We start from the raw sequence: 17,305 nt of genomic DNA, 5'->3' as shown, positions 1-17,305 counted from the left end.
CTTAGATTGTGGTGTGTGGTGTGTACATATGCTCATTTATATTAAGTGTTGTGGGTTGTGCAACTGAAATATGCACAAAAAGTACGCCAGGTAGTAATAAATATAGTGTACTGTTCAGAAAAATCACAGCAGCAGTCATATGTTGTAGTCTGCGGCTTATACCCTGCTAGGGAACTAAACGCTTATCTGCTTTCAAACCCTCTACTTTCAAAATGTGTCAACGAGGCTTTCATGAACACACACACAGTCTTAAGTTCCCACAGTGCAAACCCGCCGCAGCAGGAAGACAGCCGCACAAGCGGAAGACGGGGATCGTTGACTCGATTGTCTCCAACTCCTCGACTTGCTCTGCTGTTTCTGAATAATAGAACAGCCATTAGCCCGTGACTCACCTGCTAACAGCAAATGTGGCACGCTTAGCGTTAGCTGATTAATGTAGCAGACTCTGAGCTGACGGGAATCTTGTTTCGTTGGGATGACTCAGGCACGGGCTGTGAGATTCTGTGTGGATGACTTCAACTATAAAAGTGAAGGCTGTAGGCTATGTTTTGCCAAACGGACAATGTTCGGTCTATATGTGAGACTTTTTTCTGTATAGTCAAAGGTCATTAGTCTACGCTCCCTAACATGTTTAACAAGTTTTTTTTTTTTTTTTTTCGTCAACCAAACATGTCTTAAAATAGTTTTGTTTATGTGCATGTACGCGTGAGAATCAAGTCTTTCTCATACACAAACAGGAAACTTTATTGACAATTTGAAGAATTTACATCTTCAGGTCACCGGACCAGTGTCTCACTAGGGTGTGCCCACTAGTGGCGCACAAAGCACAGCCTCTAAAATGAAGCATCGTTACAGGCATCTCTGCAGTAGCCTAAACACAGGACGACATCTTCAATCCCTTCCAACTAAAATTCTGAATGTCTGCTAATTTGTGCCTGATAAAAAAAGTCCCACTCTGTCTCTGTCACATTTCTAAGAATTGAATCGGCTGATCACATCTGTATTAATAATTTTACATCACCCACCTGCAATACATCCATTATTAATCATCATTTTTATGATCAAACCAGCCCGGAGCTCTGCAACCCCCGCATTACGAGTACAAAGTGTTCGATTCTAATAAAAACAACTTTGCGCCGTGGTGATATAACCACCGGTCTACTCTGGGTTGCTCCATTTACCTACTTTTTCCCAGGGGTTTTAAATGTTTTTTTTTTGTTTTTTTTTTTCATCTCTTTGTTTTCAGCTCCATTAACTTGGTAGCTTAAGTATAAGCGTCAGTGAAAGAGGATGGGTTGTGAATCAGACGCATCAGAGCGTGAAAGATCTTTTTTAATAAACCAGATCTGCACCTTGCAGGACTCGTAAGAATGAGTTGTCTTTGGAAGCAGAGCTGTTAAACAAAAAGTACCGTGAAAAGGTCAAACGGGCCCTGACATCGAACAGTTTTGTGAATATACCAAAAAAAGAGGCTTTGACTCTGCATTTTGCACCTGCATGTCACTTAAACTCTCGTAAAGAAATAGAAACCTGTGTCCCCGTTAAAGGTCTGTCTAATAAAAACCCTGACGCTGAAGCAAATTAGCGGCCAGGCTTTTATTAGAAGTTATATACAGTAACAGAAAGATGAGAGGGGAGGAGGAAGAAGAAGAGGCCAATAAAACCCCAAAGAGAAGCTTGAAGGAAAACACTTGCTAGACCACAGACAGGCCAAAAGCATTTCCTCTGACAGATAGTAGTATGCTACAGCTTTATTTCTGTCTGCTTTGACTGTGTTTCTTTGCCGTCGCTGTAGGGTCTAAATGCAGAACAGTCAGAACGGAGAAAAGAAAGCTGTTGTGACTATTCGAGCTGGGGAGGAGGTTAGGGGGTTCGTTACAATAAAAATTATTTTCAGATGTTATAAGTTATGTAACCGTGTGTTAGAAAGCCGTCATGTCTGCGCAGGGAACACCCCTCTCCACCTCTGGTTCTCTGTTTTCCCCTCTCTGAAAACCTCATTTGCTCAGCACAACTCGGACTCCCCTCCTCCGTCAGTGCTTTCTGTTTCACAGTGTCTGTTCATAGCGCCATATGCTAACAGCTGCCGGCCGGCCCGGCGTTCTACTTTTCATTCAGCACTTGTTTTCCTATAGACGCCTCTCTCTCCTTCAACAGTATACAATTAGAGCTCTGTTGAACTACTTTTTTACTGACATGATGTGACATAAAGAAGGGTGCCACTGCAGGTGGTCAACAAAGGACCCTTTACTGCGTTTAACAAGAGACTTTCAGAGAACACTTAATTATTGCAGCGTTTAGTGACGCGTATTTGCTTTAATTTGGAGCCATTTGCTCTATTCAATAAAATTACTTGTTTTAATGTGTCATACAATATAAAAGTACGTAATTTAAAGTAAAAACCGTTGAGAACCCAACCGACATTACTAAAAGCAGGCAGGACTCTGATGATTATAAATGATGCAAACAAACCACCAGACTGATGACGTTTATTTGGAAAAGAACATGTGGAAGGTGGTAGTGTACCTAAGTCATGACTTGGCATACCAGCTAAGGTCAGCGCATCAGTGCGTTATAGCTTTAACTTTTATATCCAAATAGGGTGATATTCGATCTGGTTTTCTGCTTGTTTTTCACATTCAGAGATTATACCGATCGCTCTGGTGGAAACCTTTAGTGACAAAATGTTATAATGAACTGTAGTTTTCGTTTAATGACACCATAAGTCTCCAAAACCCTGGACTAGTCATGTGCGGTGATTAATGGCGTAGGTGGATGGAATAATAACCTTCATCCTTAATGAGGAAAATATGAGCTTATTCCATTCCTCTGGCCTGAAAATAGCCCCGAGTTACTGAAGCCACTTCCATCGTCATGGGCTGTTGGATGATGTACCTACAGTTGTGTTTAAAGACAGACTCAAAGGGTACTTAAAAGCAGCGTGGAAGCAAAGCAATGTATAAAACAGCAGGGGAAGGATATATAAATCTGGAACGGCAAAGCACAGGGGTCAGTGCTAGGCTTAAAACAAGCCCTACCTCGTCGACTCCCCTCTCCATATGCTCTTGAACAGTTTCTTTCCAAATACTTTAGCAATCATTGGGTTTAATGTTTCCTGCTTTAACTACTTTTCCTTCAACATGGCTGACGTTGGTGCTGCCTTTCATGTTGACTTATGTCTCATTGTATTAAATGGTTACAGTATAACAAATCTTATCTTACACAGAGATTTTGTTGATTACTTTAGTTAATGTGCACCCTTAAAACTTTACGATTGAGGAAGATTTTACAACCCGCATCGTGAATATTTCCTGCACGTGTTGTTTTTGTGTAGAAGCTATTGCAGGGTATAAAGTTTTGTTACTTACGGCACCTGAAGACCAAAACATTATTCTTACTGGGAACAAAGCTGAAGTTCATCATTAGGTCAACTATGCATCTGTCATCCCAGAAATATGTTTTTATCTGCTTCTCTTGCAATGACACAAGGTTTGAGCTTGCAAAACTCTGTCGGTGAGTTTACCTCTTTTAGGACAAATGGTGAGTGTTGTAAGTGATTAAGTGCAGCCTCGCTATAGAACCGTTGACATTTGGGTTTTGTGCCAGACTCCACATCTGTACCTTGTGATTACTCACATGGCTGCCATTGAACTAGATTGCAGGTTTCCTCAATGAGATCACCTTGGTCCTTGGTATATCATTGTCTGTGTTCCTCAGATTGAACTTCTTTGCAGTTCAAAAAAAGTCACTGGATTGATGGTGCTAAATCCCGGGCCTGACGTCCGTTTTGAAACAAAATGCTGGTAAATTCCACAGCAGAGCGGGAGGGGGGGAACCAGGAAGTAAAGCAGGAAAAAAACACCTTCTGTTTTCTTTGCTGGAATGTTAATGGCTGGTCTGACCTGTGGTAGATTGACGCTGGTCCTGGTTCATTTCTTGGCAGGTCTGTCTTTGTCTGGTGGGTAAACAAGTATTTCATAAACCGGAGTTTGGAAAATACTACCTGGTGCCAGTGTGTGTTGCCTATGTTTAGTGCATATAACACAATTGTGTGTTTTGTGATACCTTACAATTGGGACGGTGACCTTAAACCCCTTTGAACATACCACGCCTAACAACAAGTCTGATGCTGTAGAGTTAATGCTGAAAGTTCCCTGAACAAAATATAAAGTTATGCAGCACCACTTCGATTAGGCTGCTCTAAGAATCTGAGCAGGATGATGCGGGATGATGCCACAGACCTAATCACAGACATTCTCTATTGTCTGTAAACAAGTAGGCCTCAGTCCGAGTCCGAGATGGAAATAACTGGCGTTGTCTACTTTTGAGTTCCAGTACTAACATACTTATCTGATCTTGTTTTTTAAGAAAAAATTTGGGCAAAGTCAGTGGAAACAAATGCCTGTTGTGGGAATGTTCATGTCTGAAGGTTATATGCTCTGTGCCAAAAGGTCAAGTTGTCCCACATTCAGGAGGAGAAATTATAAATATGAGTTAAGGCTGCGATACACTGCAGTCAGGAAGACCTTCATACATGTAGTTATATCCTGCACGGTTGCACAAAAAGCATGTTGTTGTTTTTAATTCAAAGAGATTTTTTTGTGACGTCCAAGGCCAAACAACAGTAAAGGAATGTTTCTAAAGCTACAACAACCAGTTCCTCTGGCTAAAGGTTAATATCACCACTCAGTAAATAGCTGAGGAACTTTCTACAGAAGTACTGTTACACATTTTTAAACAGCAGTATGTTTTCTTGGCGTTAGACCTGCTGTAGCTTGTAGTTGTCAGGTTAGTGCCATTTGTCAATATCAGCAGTTTGCTCCATCACAAACATCTCCCCAATAATTCTATCCTCAGAAACATGTTGTCCTCTACTAGATGGATAGGTTGAACATTTTTGTGCTCTTAATTTCTAAATAGTGAATTGTAATGATTTAAGTGATCTGTTGACTAGATGTACTGTCAGGAGAAACCTCTTTAATCATCATTAAGCTGACTGCCCAGCTGTGCTTAGGGTAGAGAGGCTCTGATCTTCTCAGGCTAGCTTTCCATTTCTAAGAACAACAGAACAACGTTGAAAATGTGTGTTGCTACCCAAGCAAATATTCCATCGCCCCTCTAATTAGGCCACTGTTTGATATTTGCCGTGGTCAGACATCACTTCTTAAGAACTAGCTCCGCAGGAGCCGTTTACTGTTTAAACCCGAGCATGTTCCTTATTACTAATTCAAAGTGTGAGTCAAGTCATGGAAACATTAAACTTTTCTTCCTACACACTACGGCCACTAAGCCATAAAACTGTAAAAACTCCCCTTCAAACTGCAGCATGTCTCCGTTGATCAGTTGTCAAACAAAACAAGCTGCGATTTCAAGAAAACGCCGTAAATGACGGCGGGGTTGTCGTTTTGTGCCGTGGGGATTAAAATAAACAGACACGTTTGGCATGCGGTGTGTCAATTTATGTTTGTGTGTGTGTGTGTGTGTGTGTCTGCTGCTGAGACTGGTTGAGACCACACAGCGACGTCCCACCGTAATCCCAGCGCGTGTTGTCATTTCCGCGTTTCCTGCCCAGACTGTGAATCATAACAGTGGCTGGACTTTAATCTCACACTCACAACAGTAATTGTAGTCACCAGACACCATTTGTCCAAGGTGTTCCTTGTGTCGTCAGGCGCACCGCTGCGGCGCGTGTCACCGTGCCAGTCGACTCTAAAGTGTTTCCACATTTGATACGTATGCTTTTATTAATAACTCTTCTCCTCTCTGTGCTATATATATGATGAAATGAAAGGCATGAAAGCCATTTTGTTGTGTTTTGTTTCAGGTTTCATGAAACATTGATTTAGCCCAACTTAATGGGGCTTAACGTTTTTCTTGTGTATGCAGGCCGTGATATGTGTTCCTCAAAGTAACCTTACCCTGCGAGTGCACAGGTGATACCAAGCTCAATATAGCTCCCTTATGGCCAGCTGGCCCTGCTATTTAAAACAGTGGAGGGGGTGGGGGGGTTGCGGCCTTGAACGGCGTTTACCATCAGCATTCTGCAGGAGCTACAGTTTGGTGGTAGGACTGAACTGCAAAACAATCAGTTTTTTTTTTTTTTTTTAGAAAGGATTAAGATGCATCACGTTATTATTATATTTTTTTTAATCTGGTCGCATCACTCAAATAAGATTTAAATCCTGTACTAAAATACACTTGTAAGCCACCTTTCCTCAAGATCAGACTTTTGAAAAAAAAAACAAAAAAAAAAACATTTCAGTGGTGATTGGGTATCAATCAATCACTAAAAGTCAGGGGGTGTTATTCGGCGCCGTATCATATTTACCCAGGCATGGCTGACAAAGGTCGATTGTGTTGGATGAGGTCATCGCTGAAAACCGCTACTGCATTTCCACATGTCCAATAAAAAGTGCTCATAGGTTGGCTGAGTCACCGGTCGCCAGAGCCCGTGCGGCCACAAAAAGTGTAGAACGGATTGTTTCATAGGAGTGATTTTGTACCGTGTGCTGCGTTCGAGCACATGTGTTTAACAGGGACTTTGCATGTGGCGGGCCCCCCCTGCGCTTGTAACGGTGAATGAATGGCAACAGCTGAGCAGGAGAACTTTATCGGCAACACTCGCCGCTTGTGTGTGTGCGCGCGCGCGCACGTGTGTGTGTGTGTGTGTGTGTGTGTGTGTGTGTGTGATTCAGGAGGAGCTGCAACCAGAGCGGTCTCAGTGGGGACTCTCTCCGCCGAGCTCACTGCTGTCCTCTCTCGCTCAGCCACTGGCCTCTTTTCAGTTTCACTCCCCTCGGCTCCCTCATTCTTTCCTGTCCGCGACTCGCCCTGCGGGTTTCTCCAGCCTGGCTCTCTCGGATACTGCGGAACAGCCCTGTCGTGACTCGCCGGCCGCCGCCACTGCAAGGGAAGGGGCGAACACGAGGCAGGAGGGAACGAGAGAGGCTGAGGCAGACCAATCGATTACTCTGATACAGGAGAGGAGAGTCGCCGGGAGAGCAGAGGCAGTTGCAGTATTTTTCCTTGCCGTTGCGGTTCGACAGGAGGTACTCTTTGACTTGTTTTGGAGTCTACGAAAAGCGTTTGTTTCGCATTTTTTCCCTTGGAAACAAAGGACCGCTATTAGTAGGAACAGATTTTAAAAAACCGAGGACTCTTCTTCTCTCCTTTCTTCAGTACGACATCTCCTATCTAGACTCTGGAAGAGGACCCCTTTTAAACGAGAAGTTCGATGTTAACCGAATAGTTGATCTCCATTCTAAATGATAATGCTGGACACCAACCACTGCCTGTCCTTTGAACCCTCCCCCATGGGCTCTCCTCCAATGCCAGATGACATTGATAAGGAGGACCTGAAGATGGATCACGACAGGCTCGTCTATCACAGCCTGAAGGAAGGTGGGCGATCAGGAGTCGCACACAGTAGAGACAGTAGAGACGCATGACATCTGATAGGATTTGTGTTTATGTGCCTCGGTCTCAGCACTTTATGGCTTCGTATGAATAGTTAATGGGGCTTTGCTAAAGATAAGTGTTCGGATTTACTGACTCGTCTAAGACGGAAGGAAGTCAAAGTGGTTACATGTTTTCTCTGATAAACTCTTTCAATAGAGCGACGTGGACGTGTGGGCGGTTTTCAGGTGTAAACGACTCTTAGATGCTAAAGATGCCAGGTGCAAATTTCTTAACTCAAATAATTAGTGTTCCTCTTCACAATGCATCGCGCATACCTTGAAGTTCAGCAAATGTGCAGAATCGAAGTATATCTTCACAGCACGTATGCAAAGACATTTTTTTTTTTTTTAAATCACACTTCCTCAGTGTTACTCTTACTTCATTTCCGCTTTTCTCTGTACATTACCATCATCGGTAGATCAGTGGAAATGAGTGAAACTCATTAGTGGGTCTATCATGTCTCCTACCTGCACTTGTGTATGCCAGAAACAAAACAGTGACCCACTCATTTAAACGCTACTCTGTAGCACTACTAGTGGACAGAATCTCCACAGGACAACCTTAAAGTAATAAATCAAACACAGCTACCAGCAAACATTTTAATACTATTAAAATGTAATCACCGTTCCTGCTTTTAACTTTTTATCTTTTTTTTTTTTATAGTGTTGTCTTGCACTGAGTGTTTCGGGATGTATTAAATTCGTCTTCCTTACACTGTACAACTCCCAAAAAACACTGTTCCATAAAGCGAAGGCAGCCAACAGCGACATTATATCATAAATTGGGGTTGCACCCTTATTTGGTGTGGTCTGTGGTCAGCGCAGCAGTAAAATAAGCTTTGGTTTGTTTATAACCAGCGTTAAAAGCATGGGCCAGAGTCACAGATGACTAAGTACTGATGAAACAAAACATTCCCGTGAGGTTATAATGACTGAAGATGGAGGGGGTCCAAGTAAAGGGAAGGGACTTCATAGAAAGGCGGCAGGCATTTCTACTCCAGCATCACAACGGCAGACACGTTTGATTTTAAACGTACACGTATGAGCCGTAGCCGTAACATAAACAATATTAATGTCGTCGCTACAAACCACGATCTAGGCACACGTCACGTCTATAGAGTGTGTGTGTGTGAGTGTGAGTGTCAAGAGCTGCATAGCAGCATTAGCTTTGGGAATTTGACTCATGCCCATTGAACTTTAAGATAATTAGTATTCACTACACCTCTTCTTGTCGTCATCTGGCTCCTCGGCACATTGCAGCAGTGCGAAGGCAGTGGGAGCGATTCCAAGGAGCGAACGGCCTTAGCCTCGTATTGTTCCTGCCCTCTAGCTTCTTTGCATTCTCACTGATCTGTGAAACACTTGCCGTGCTCTCTGTGTTCAACGGACACAATCAAACTGTGCTTCCGTGCAAATGATGAGCTCGTGCGGGAGAACATTTCCGATGCCGGTGCCAAACGTATGTTCGGGGTGTTTGTGGGGCTTGCGTCGGGTGGGCGTGCGGCAGGTGTCGTGTATGCTTCCACTTCCTTACCTCGGCGTGGACGTTGATGTGTATTTCCACGGTCGGTGGGCTTAGCTGTGGGGTCTTCGGGTACAGTGACAAACTCGGACATGTTTATTCCGATCTTCTGACACATGAGCGCAGCAGGATTAGCCCAGTTGGCCACCAGCATCTTGGCTCTACTACACTTACCTCCTCTTTTACCCCTCTCTAACCCTGCCCCTTAATCCTCGGATCCTTCTTTCCTTATTTTACTTTGTCTGACGTTTTCTGCAGAAATTCCCAGTTTGTAGCTGTGAGATGCTAAGCTTGTCTTGAATTATTAGCTTCATTACTGATGCAAATGAAGCTTTAGGAGTTGCAGTTAAATATTTGATCGTTGTGTTTTATGTATCAAATCAAAGGTACATTCATACATTGTTGCTGGTCAGAACTAGTAAGCTATTTAATGCTCACGTTACTTGATTATTATAGTCATTTTAAGACCTACATCCAAATAAAAACTTACGAAATGTAGGTATTAGAAGAAGGTGTAATTTTAAAACTGAAGCCGCATAAGAACCATGTCTTTTTCTCTCTTTATATTCTTCATAACTTCATAATCATAATGTGATTTTCTCTGTGACTCTCTGGCCAGCAGGTCGACATAGTGGTGAAAGGGGGCGATCTTATAACCAAGAGACCACAGGTTTGACTGACTGAACTAATTGTCCTTGAGCAAGCCAGCCGCCTGTGGTGTACTGTCGTCTCCTCTGCTTTGTTTCAAATCTGTAAATATAGTCAACCCTGCTTTCCTTTCTCGCTTTGTGTTCCTCCGCCCTAACTTTGTCATCACTGCAGAGGCAAGCTTTGTCTGTGGCCTAGTATCCCAATAAAATTGCCCTGCCGCTTCATCCTTTTCTTAGATTAACCAAAATGGCCTTAAAACCTGATTTAAGTCCCAGAGTGAGTCCTAGTCTCCGAAGGACAAAAGCACACTCCTCTTTTTTCAAACACTAATCCACTAACAATAAAAATGATCTGTGGCTCTACTGACTTTGCTTAAATCCACCATTGATGCCATGACTCTGTTGTGACTGCATCTGTTTGTTCTTGTGCTAGTCTGACCTTAGCTCTATTGTGTCTTCTCTGCTGACAGTTTCATGTTGTCAAGGAAACCATATATATTACTGAAGTGCGTAAATGTCATCGCAAAAGTTGTCACTTGCACACATCTAGTATAGAATTTAGTTTATGGGTATTTTTCACGTGCATTTTGTCTTTGGTTTTCACTCCTGTTCTTTCTGTTTTGCTGTTTATTGAATGCTCAGTTGTTATTTCTGCACCGTCCCCGCACGAACCTGCGATTTCAACAGCTCTGCAGTTTTTCACACTGGCCAACGTCGCAGAATGATGGAGGCGTCACTGTCAGACTTCTGCATTTTTTTTTTTCAAAACTCATAAAAACTCGTCTTTATTATTAGTCGACACTTTACCATCATAGTGCACCGTGACGGCCAGTAATTGCCAGCGGACTGAACAACCGTGTCGCTGTTGTGGTGTCAAATAAAGAAATGAGATAGAGAGTGCAGGAGAGAATAAATACGTGTCCTGTTTGTGAGGTAGAAGATGAGGAGGGGACGTGGGGATGTGAGGGTAGGACGGAGAGAAAGTGTAAGATTCTCTTTCCCAGAATAAACCTCTTCCCTGGAAAAGCCAAGTGGTGTTGCATCTTATCCTGCATGGCACGATCAGTGTGTGTGTGCGTGTGTGTGTGTATGTGTGCGCGGGTTCAGGCGACACATGAATGTTTGCTTGTGCATTTGGCACAGAGGGAGAATTAATCTCTGCTATCTGCTGCACGGGTCAAACATATACATGAGCTCATCTGGCCGCGTTTGGGCCTCTGTGTTTATGCCGCTGAAGGCGAACCTGACATGTTATTGCTTCCAGAGAGCAGTCTCTGTGTTAGACAGATACCTAGAAGTGTAGAGCATATGCACTTGTGAAAATAACAGAGGGGAGCTGGGATGGCCAGCAAGGATTCAGAGCCAAAGAATGACATTTAGTAGCGCAGGCTCTGACAATAATTCACGGGACTTGCAAGTGTTGCTGTCCAGGCCTGGATTGTTTGTCATAACAAGAGAGTCGGCACAGCAGTGGCCGCTAACCGGTTAGCTAGCCTCCGAGCGCCAGTGATGTCACTTTGTTAGTGGGAAGGAACAGGTGCTGCTTGTCCTCAAAGTAGCAGACACAACCCAGCCAGAAATGCTTGGGAGTCTTCGGTGGTGTGTTCCACTTCATGCACACGCACACATACATGCACACACCTTAAACAGGGGCAGCTGGTACATATAAAACAAGGGCCTGGTCTATGTGGCGCTGAACTGAATGTTTGTGTGAAAAAAAAAAATATATATATATATATTTCTGTTTTTGTTTAATCCTGTGGAATAGAAAACCGACATGAGCAGCGAGTATATGTCACATCTACCGTTTTAAAATGCAAAGAGGCTGCTGCCAGGAAGCATGGTCGAAGTATAAAGCTGTATCAGTTACCTAACAACCTCAACAAAACTGTCACACCACAAATAAGAGTGTGAGATAAAACCCTGAAGCCCGTCTCTTCATTTGTGTCGCTGTCGTGTTTGTCGTGTGCATGGCTGATTGAAGAGTCCACATCACTTCCTTAAAAATAATGTGTTGCAATGAAGCTCAAACTGCAGCTAATGAAGAAATACGTTGCACTCGGATTATCGTGCAGATACAAAGTTTCCCGTCTTGGTCCATCAGCTGATTTTTTCATTTAACGCAATTTTAATTGTGTCGCTGAGGCGCGAATTAAAACTAATGAACTTACTGGTTTGATTCTTTAGATTAGTTTGACTCTGACGGTCGCCACAGTGAGAATGACTGGCCCACACGCTACTAAACAAATGGTTATATGTGCAGAAAGGTCAGACATGGTCCAACTTCTTTTGTCCAGCGTTGTGTTCCTTAAAACATTTGTTATGTAACAAGCGCTTCCTGTTTTGAACTGGCGGTGCAATCGAGACAAATGCACTGTTTTCTTCTCATAGAACCAAAGCGGGTTTTGTTTGAGTCTACGTTGTTTGTATCGTGGTGCAAACTGAATTTGCTTTACCGTTCTCTCTGACTCGAGGATTAATGATCCCCTTCACATGTGTTGTCACAGCAATGAAAAAATTTTTTTTTAAAAAAACACCCAGAAACAGGAAGTGTGTAGTAGTTTGTGTACACCCTCCTTGTTCCCCGCCTCTTTATGTCTTCAAAAAAAAGAACAAGAGAGGGGGGAAACGGGGAGGATGAACTGGGTGCCATCGAGTGCAGGTCTTCTTCATGTTAGTCTAAACCCATCTATGTTCCTTCGGGTGCTTATTTACGCCTATCGGGTGGATGGATTTCTGATCGCAAGGCTCGAATAGCTCAAAGCTTCCATCGCTGCAGTTTCGTATTCTCACCGGCTGTCACTGACTTTCTCTTCTCTCCTTCCTTCCCCTCACCTCCTCTGCCTCCATGCAGTCCTCCAACTCAAACTTCAGCAGAGACGCACACGAGAGGAGCTGGTCAGCCAAGGGATCATGCCACGTAAGTCTCCAATTTAAATCTGAAGCTGAGTGAATGTTTTTATTTCCGAATTCAAATGTATACCGTTCTGCAAACTTGGACAGTGTATTGTCAGAACAGTAGTTTTACAGACACACACACGTCGTATATCGGTGCCTCCGATGCCACGGATGCAGATATTACAAAAACACGACAGAAAAAGCTCAAAATGACTCATTCTCACCTGAAAGTAAAGAGTCTGTGGAATATATTAGTATCATGGCACCTATGCAGACAATCTTCTGTCCCTTTGAGCTGAGGTCAAAGTGTTAACCTTTTCCTGTCTCGGCATTAGACAACACATTGAACCTTCTCACCGGCTCATCAGGTTGTCACATACAACTAGTGCAGATCTTCATGTGTGTGTGACTCATGTACTTAGCGGGCCCACAAGTGAGAGGAATTTGAGGTATTTTGGTTACACAGGTCCGCGTTTTACGTTTCGTCGTATCATACGACGCGCAGTGTGGTGAAGCTTGAGACTAGTTTTTTCCCTTCTCTGCAGAAACGTCAGCGTTTATCTGCATTATCGATATGAGTGTGAATGCTGCTTGTCATACAAAAGTTCTTGCCCCAGTTTGCGCTATCTTGCCCTATCAAACAGAGCAGCTTCCTCTTCTTCTAATCCACTTCCTCTTTCAAAGTTCCGCACTATACCAAAAGTATATATATAAATATATATATACAGTCAAGCCCGAAATTATTAATACCCCTGGCAAGTTTTGGCTTAAAGTTAATTTTATTCAACCAACAATTTTGTCTTTCTTTTTCTTTTAAACCGGATATGACACAGGCTTTTTCCTAAAATAAAATAAGATGTGCAAGAGGCGTTGTGGGAAAAAAAAGATACTCTTCTCAATGATCAAAAGGAAGGGTACATTGGCTATTACAGCAATCAAACATTTCCTATAAATGCTGCTCAGCTTTTTGCCCATTCATCTTTTGTGACGAGCTTCCAGTCATTCAGGTTCAGGGTCTCCTTGTCGTCACCCACAGATTCTCAACAGGACTCAAGTCGTGACTCTGGCCGGGCCAATGCAAAACGACCCGTAAAGCATTTCTTCACCACTTTCGCTCTGTGTTGTGGGTCATTGTCCTGCTGAAATGTCCACATTTTTTAGATTTTATTTACATTCGAACAAAAAATGGCATGTCCAAAATTGTCACAGTGTATGGGAAAACCCAAAGGTGTATATCATTCCAATCCTAATTACCCTGGTTCATTGGGAACAGCTGTTTTAATCAACTCAACAGGTAGAAAACAGCAGCTCTCTGCAGATGGTTTGTTGACAGGCTCATGGCTAAAACAAAGGAGCTCACTGAGGACATGCAGCGGAGCATTGTGGCTTCTCACAAGTCAGGAAAGGATTATAAGGCCCAAGGTCTAAATGTTTTCATTTTCCAATGGCTACAGTGCAAAGCGTTACTAAAAAAATAAAAGACGTTGCGTACGGTGTAAAATCTCAGAGGACGTAGTCGAAAGCCGGAAGTGACACCTGTGCTGGTTGGATAGTGAGAGAGGTGAAAAAGAATCCAAGGATCACCACCAAGGCCATCCTGGAGAATCTGGACTGTGCTAGTGGCAACGTCTCACGGCAGACAGTCCAACGGACACTGACTGCTGAGCTCCGTGGACAAAGTCTAAGGAGGACGCCAGTTCTCCAGATCAGACACACAAGAGTTCATTTGGCCGTTGCCAATGTTCTTATGTTGTATAGTCAGATGAAACAAAAACGTAATTGCTTGGCCACAATGACCTACGCTTCATTTGGGGTAAAAAAGGAGAACAACACCTAAGAAAACCATCCCCACTGTCTAACGCGGTGGTGGTGTTTTTCAGCCAATAGACCAGGGAACCTAATCGCAGTAAACAGAACCATGACAGAAGAGGAATACATCAAGATTCTCAACAACATCTGGCAGTCTGAAGGAAATGGTTAGCAGATCGTTTTGCAGTGGCCTGTCCAGAGTCATGACTTGAATCCAGTTGAGAATCTGTGGAGGGAGCTAAAGATCAGGGTGATGGCAAAGACATTCTCCAACCTGAAAGAGATGGGACTCATCACAAGAGATGAATGGGAAAAAATACCAGTGGAGACATGTAAGAACCTGGTCGACAATTATTGGAAACATTTGATTGCTGTAATAGCCAATGAAGACTTTTATATGATTACTGAGAAAGGTATGAATCATTTTGGACATGTCACTTTTTGTTCTTTGTTATGTAAATAAAAGCTGAGAAATATTTTTTTTTCCACAATGACGCCTCTTGTACACCGTCTTATTTTTTGGAAGATGCCAGTGTCTTATCTAACTGTGAGTTGAAAGTAACTTTATTGATATATATTGTACCGTAGATATGATAGTTACTCTTCACTGGCCAAGTGGTTATAGAGTAGAAACATAGGAATACTTGATAATACTTGAGAAGGTGATCAGAAGGGCCATTCCCAAAGAGAAACCTGTATTCATAAGATCCGAGTTGCATCTCAATGAGGTGAAACAAGTAGGCATGTGGGCATCCCAGTGCCACGTTTCTGTTTTTTTTCCACCACGCACTGTGCTGTTTGGTAGAACAAGTTTCCAACGATGAGTGAATTAGTTAGTCCACTGAAAATGCCCCTGATGTCACTAAGCTGGTTCAGTTTGCATAACAGTTAAAAGTAAACTACAGTTATGTATAAAATAATACTCCCCTGGGAGACACCAAGGGATTGTTTCAGTGGGCAGCGTTATGTGTCTCATTCATTTGGTAGTTACCCTACGTTTTTATGTGCAGAACGACAACAGTGATATAATAAAACAAATAAAATAAGTAAAAACTTAACAAAAGGCACAGGAGGTTTAAATGAGGTTCTCAGAAAATTGCTTCAAAGGTGAAAACTGTTAACCCTGACCTAATACACTATAGGACTCATCAACAGATCATCTTTTATTGACTTTCAGATGAATTGTGTCATGACGGCACAAACACATAAATAGCTGTCATCCAAATGAACACTTTTAAATAATGAATTAACTGAAAACCAACAGTAAAATGTGTTGATTTGTTGACGTTTTTGTTTTACTCTTGGGAGTAATTGTGTATACAGTGACTACCATATATGTACGGCTGCAGTATTGTTATCAATTCACCTCCAGATGATAATTCTGTGTTTATATTCATTCAGTTTATAACACACAAAATGCTCCCTCACGGCGTCATGACGTGGCTCGTTTTGCCTGAATAATATTAAACTCAAGCAGCAGTTAATCATCTCTGAGAAGCTGGAACGATTAAATATGTGGCTTTCATTTTATTTCCTGTCAACTGACGGTTGAAATGGTTGAAAGTCATTCTTACTCACTCATTCTTCATAACATCATGTGTTTTGAAGCATGCTGACCAGATGTAGAGGAAACAGTTAACTAATATAAGGTCAGTTCCTGTTGTGGCATCCAGTCCTCACAGTGGTTTTACAACTGTAGGTGGTGTGAAGGGGTAAGTTTCCATCCTTCCTCAGTAAAAGCTGTGTAAGTGTTATTGAACAAGGGACTTAACCTCCCACTTGCTCTAGTCAGTGCATTTACATGCAGAGCTTAATCGAGCTATGCTCAAAATTTGACTTTCTCACCACAGTCCTTGTCCCAGTTTATATCGAATAACCGTTCTCCTCCTCCACACTAGGTGGCGATACGTGTCTTTTCAGCGGGTTAATATATCCGATATCCTTCAGGCGGTTCTTCTAGCAGCTCCGTTTACCTCTTCTTCTTCTTGTGTGACTGGCTTGGATGTTTTTGTCCAGGGTCACGCGCCAGCGCAGTGGTTGTGGAGCATTCGCACACGCATTATCCGATCGGAAAACTGTGGTTACCGCATACATGCTGGAGAAAATCGAATTCCAATCGCGTTATCTGGGCGTCTCAATCGGATAATGAGAACTCAGATTTTAATCGGAGTAACCTGTTAATCCTGTTATAGTCCGATTAAGGCAATAATATGTTTTGTTTCACGAGCATGTAAACGCACCTAGCGAAGCTCCTACTGGTTCCCCTATCGAAAAAAAAAATGCATAACTTTGCTGGATTGAGAGGAAGCAATAGTAGTAGGTCACAGGAGTAATTCAACTATAACGATCATAGGGTCAGTGTTACAGTAAAGTTGGTTAAAGTTCTTAGTATTCTTAGCAACATACACACTAATGAAAACTGATTTGAAAATGCTGTGTAGGTTGCCAGATGTTTTCACTTCCTCTTTTTATATTAAGATAATTGGCAGGGGGGTTTTCTTGAAGTTGAAGTCGTCTCTAATTTCTAGAAACTGGGTCTGTTGGCTACTGTTTGTGACTTTGTCCTTTGTGTTTTGATTTGTGTGTGGTGCATTACAGCCAAGATATGTGTCACAGGTCTTTATTGTGGTCAAAAAGACCAAGTCTCTGTCATGTGAAGAGATGAATTAAAACGGTCAATGACAGCGACGTTATTGGATGGACTGCAATAACAAACCAGCCACTGACAAAAAGGTCTAAAGAGAGCAGAAAGTTGCATCGTAACGTTGTCTTGAAATTTCAAACTTTTGAGGGAGGTAGAGATGAGATAAGATCAGTTTGTTGTTCTTTGTTCAGTTGTGTAGCGGACTTGACCGTCGGTTATATCACAGCTGTAATGCGGCTCTTCTGTGAACGTCAGGGGGCTGTGACGTGAGGAATGCCTCCGACCCCCACCCACTCATCTGTGGTGCATACAGTTGACACCCCGC

At 42.7% G+C, this 17,305-nt stretch overlaps 1 protein-coding gene across 16 annotated transcripts in view; it reads left to right on the top strand.

The window, feature by feature from the left end:
* mrtfab (myocardin related transcription factor Ab) overlaps nt 1-17,305 on the top strand; it is a 40,339-nt gene that overhangs the window by 10,380 nt on the left and 12,654 nt on the right. For 7 of the 16 annotated variants that reach the window (XM_047608325.1, XM_047608318.1, XM_047608314.1 and 4 more), the window contains one exon: nt 12,484-12,549. In XM_047608325.1, coding sequence (XP_047464281.1) covers nt 12,484-12,549 — 66 coding nt within the window. Of the gene's footprint in view, nt 1-6,680; nt 7,402-9,601; nt 9,650-12,208; nt 12,303-12,483; nt 12,550-17,305 lie in introns of those variants that run through there. The other 9 variants (XM_047608312.1, XM_047608311.1, XM_047608321.1 and 6 more) reach the window with 7 other exon arrangements.

This window comes from Mugil cephalus, chromosome 16 (genome assembly GCF_022458985.1).
Source record: "Mugil cephalus isolate CIBA_MC_2020 chromosome 16, CIBA_Mcephalus_1.1, whole genome shotgun sequence".
Lineage (NCBI taxonomy): Eukaryota > Metazoa > Chordata > Actinopteri > Mugiliformes > Mugilidae > Mugil > Mugil cephalus.
Note: the sequence above shows the minus strand (reverse complement) of the source record. Positions and strands in the feature narration are given on the sequence as shown.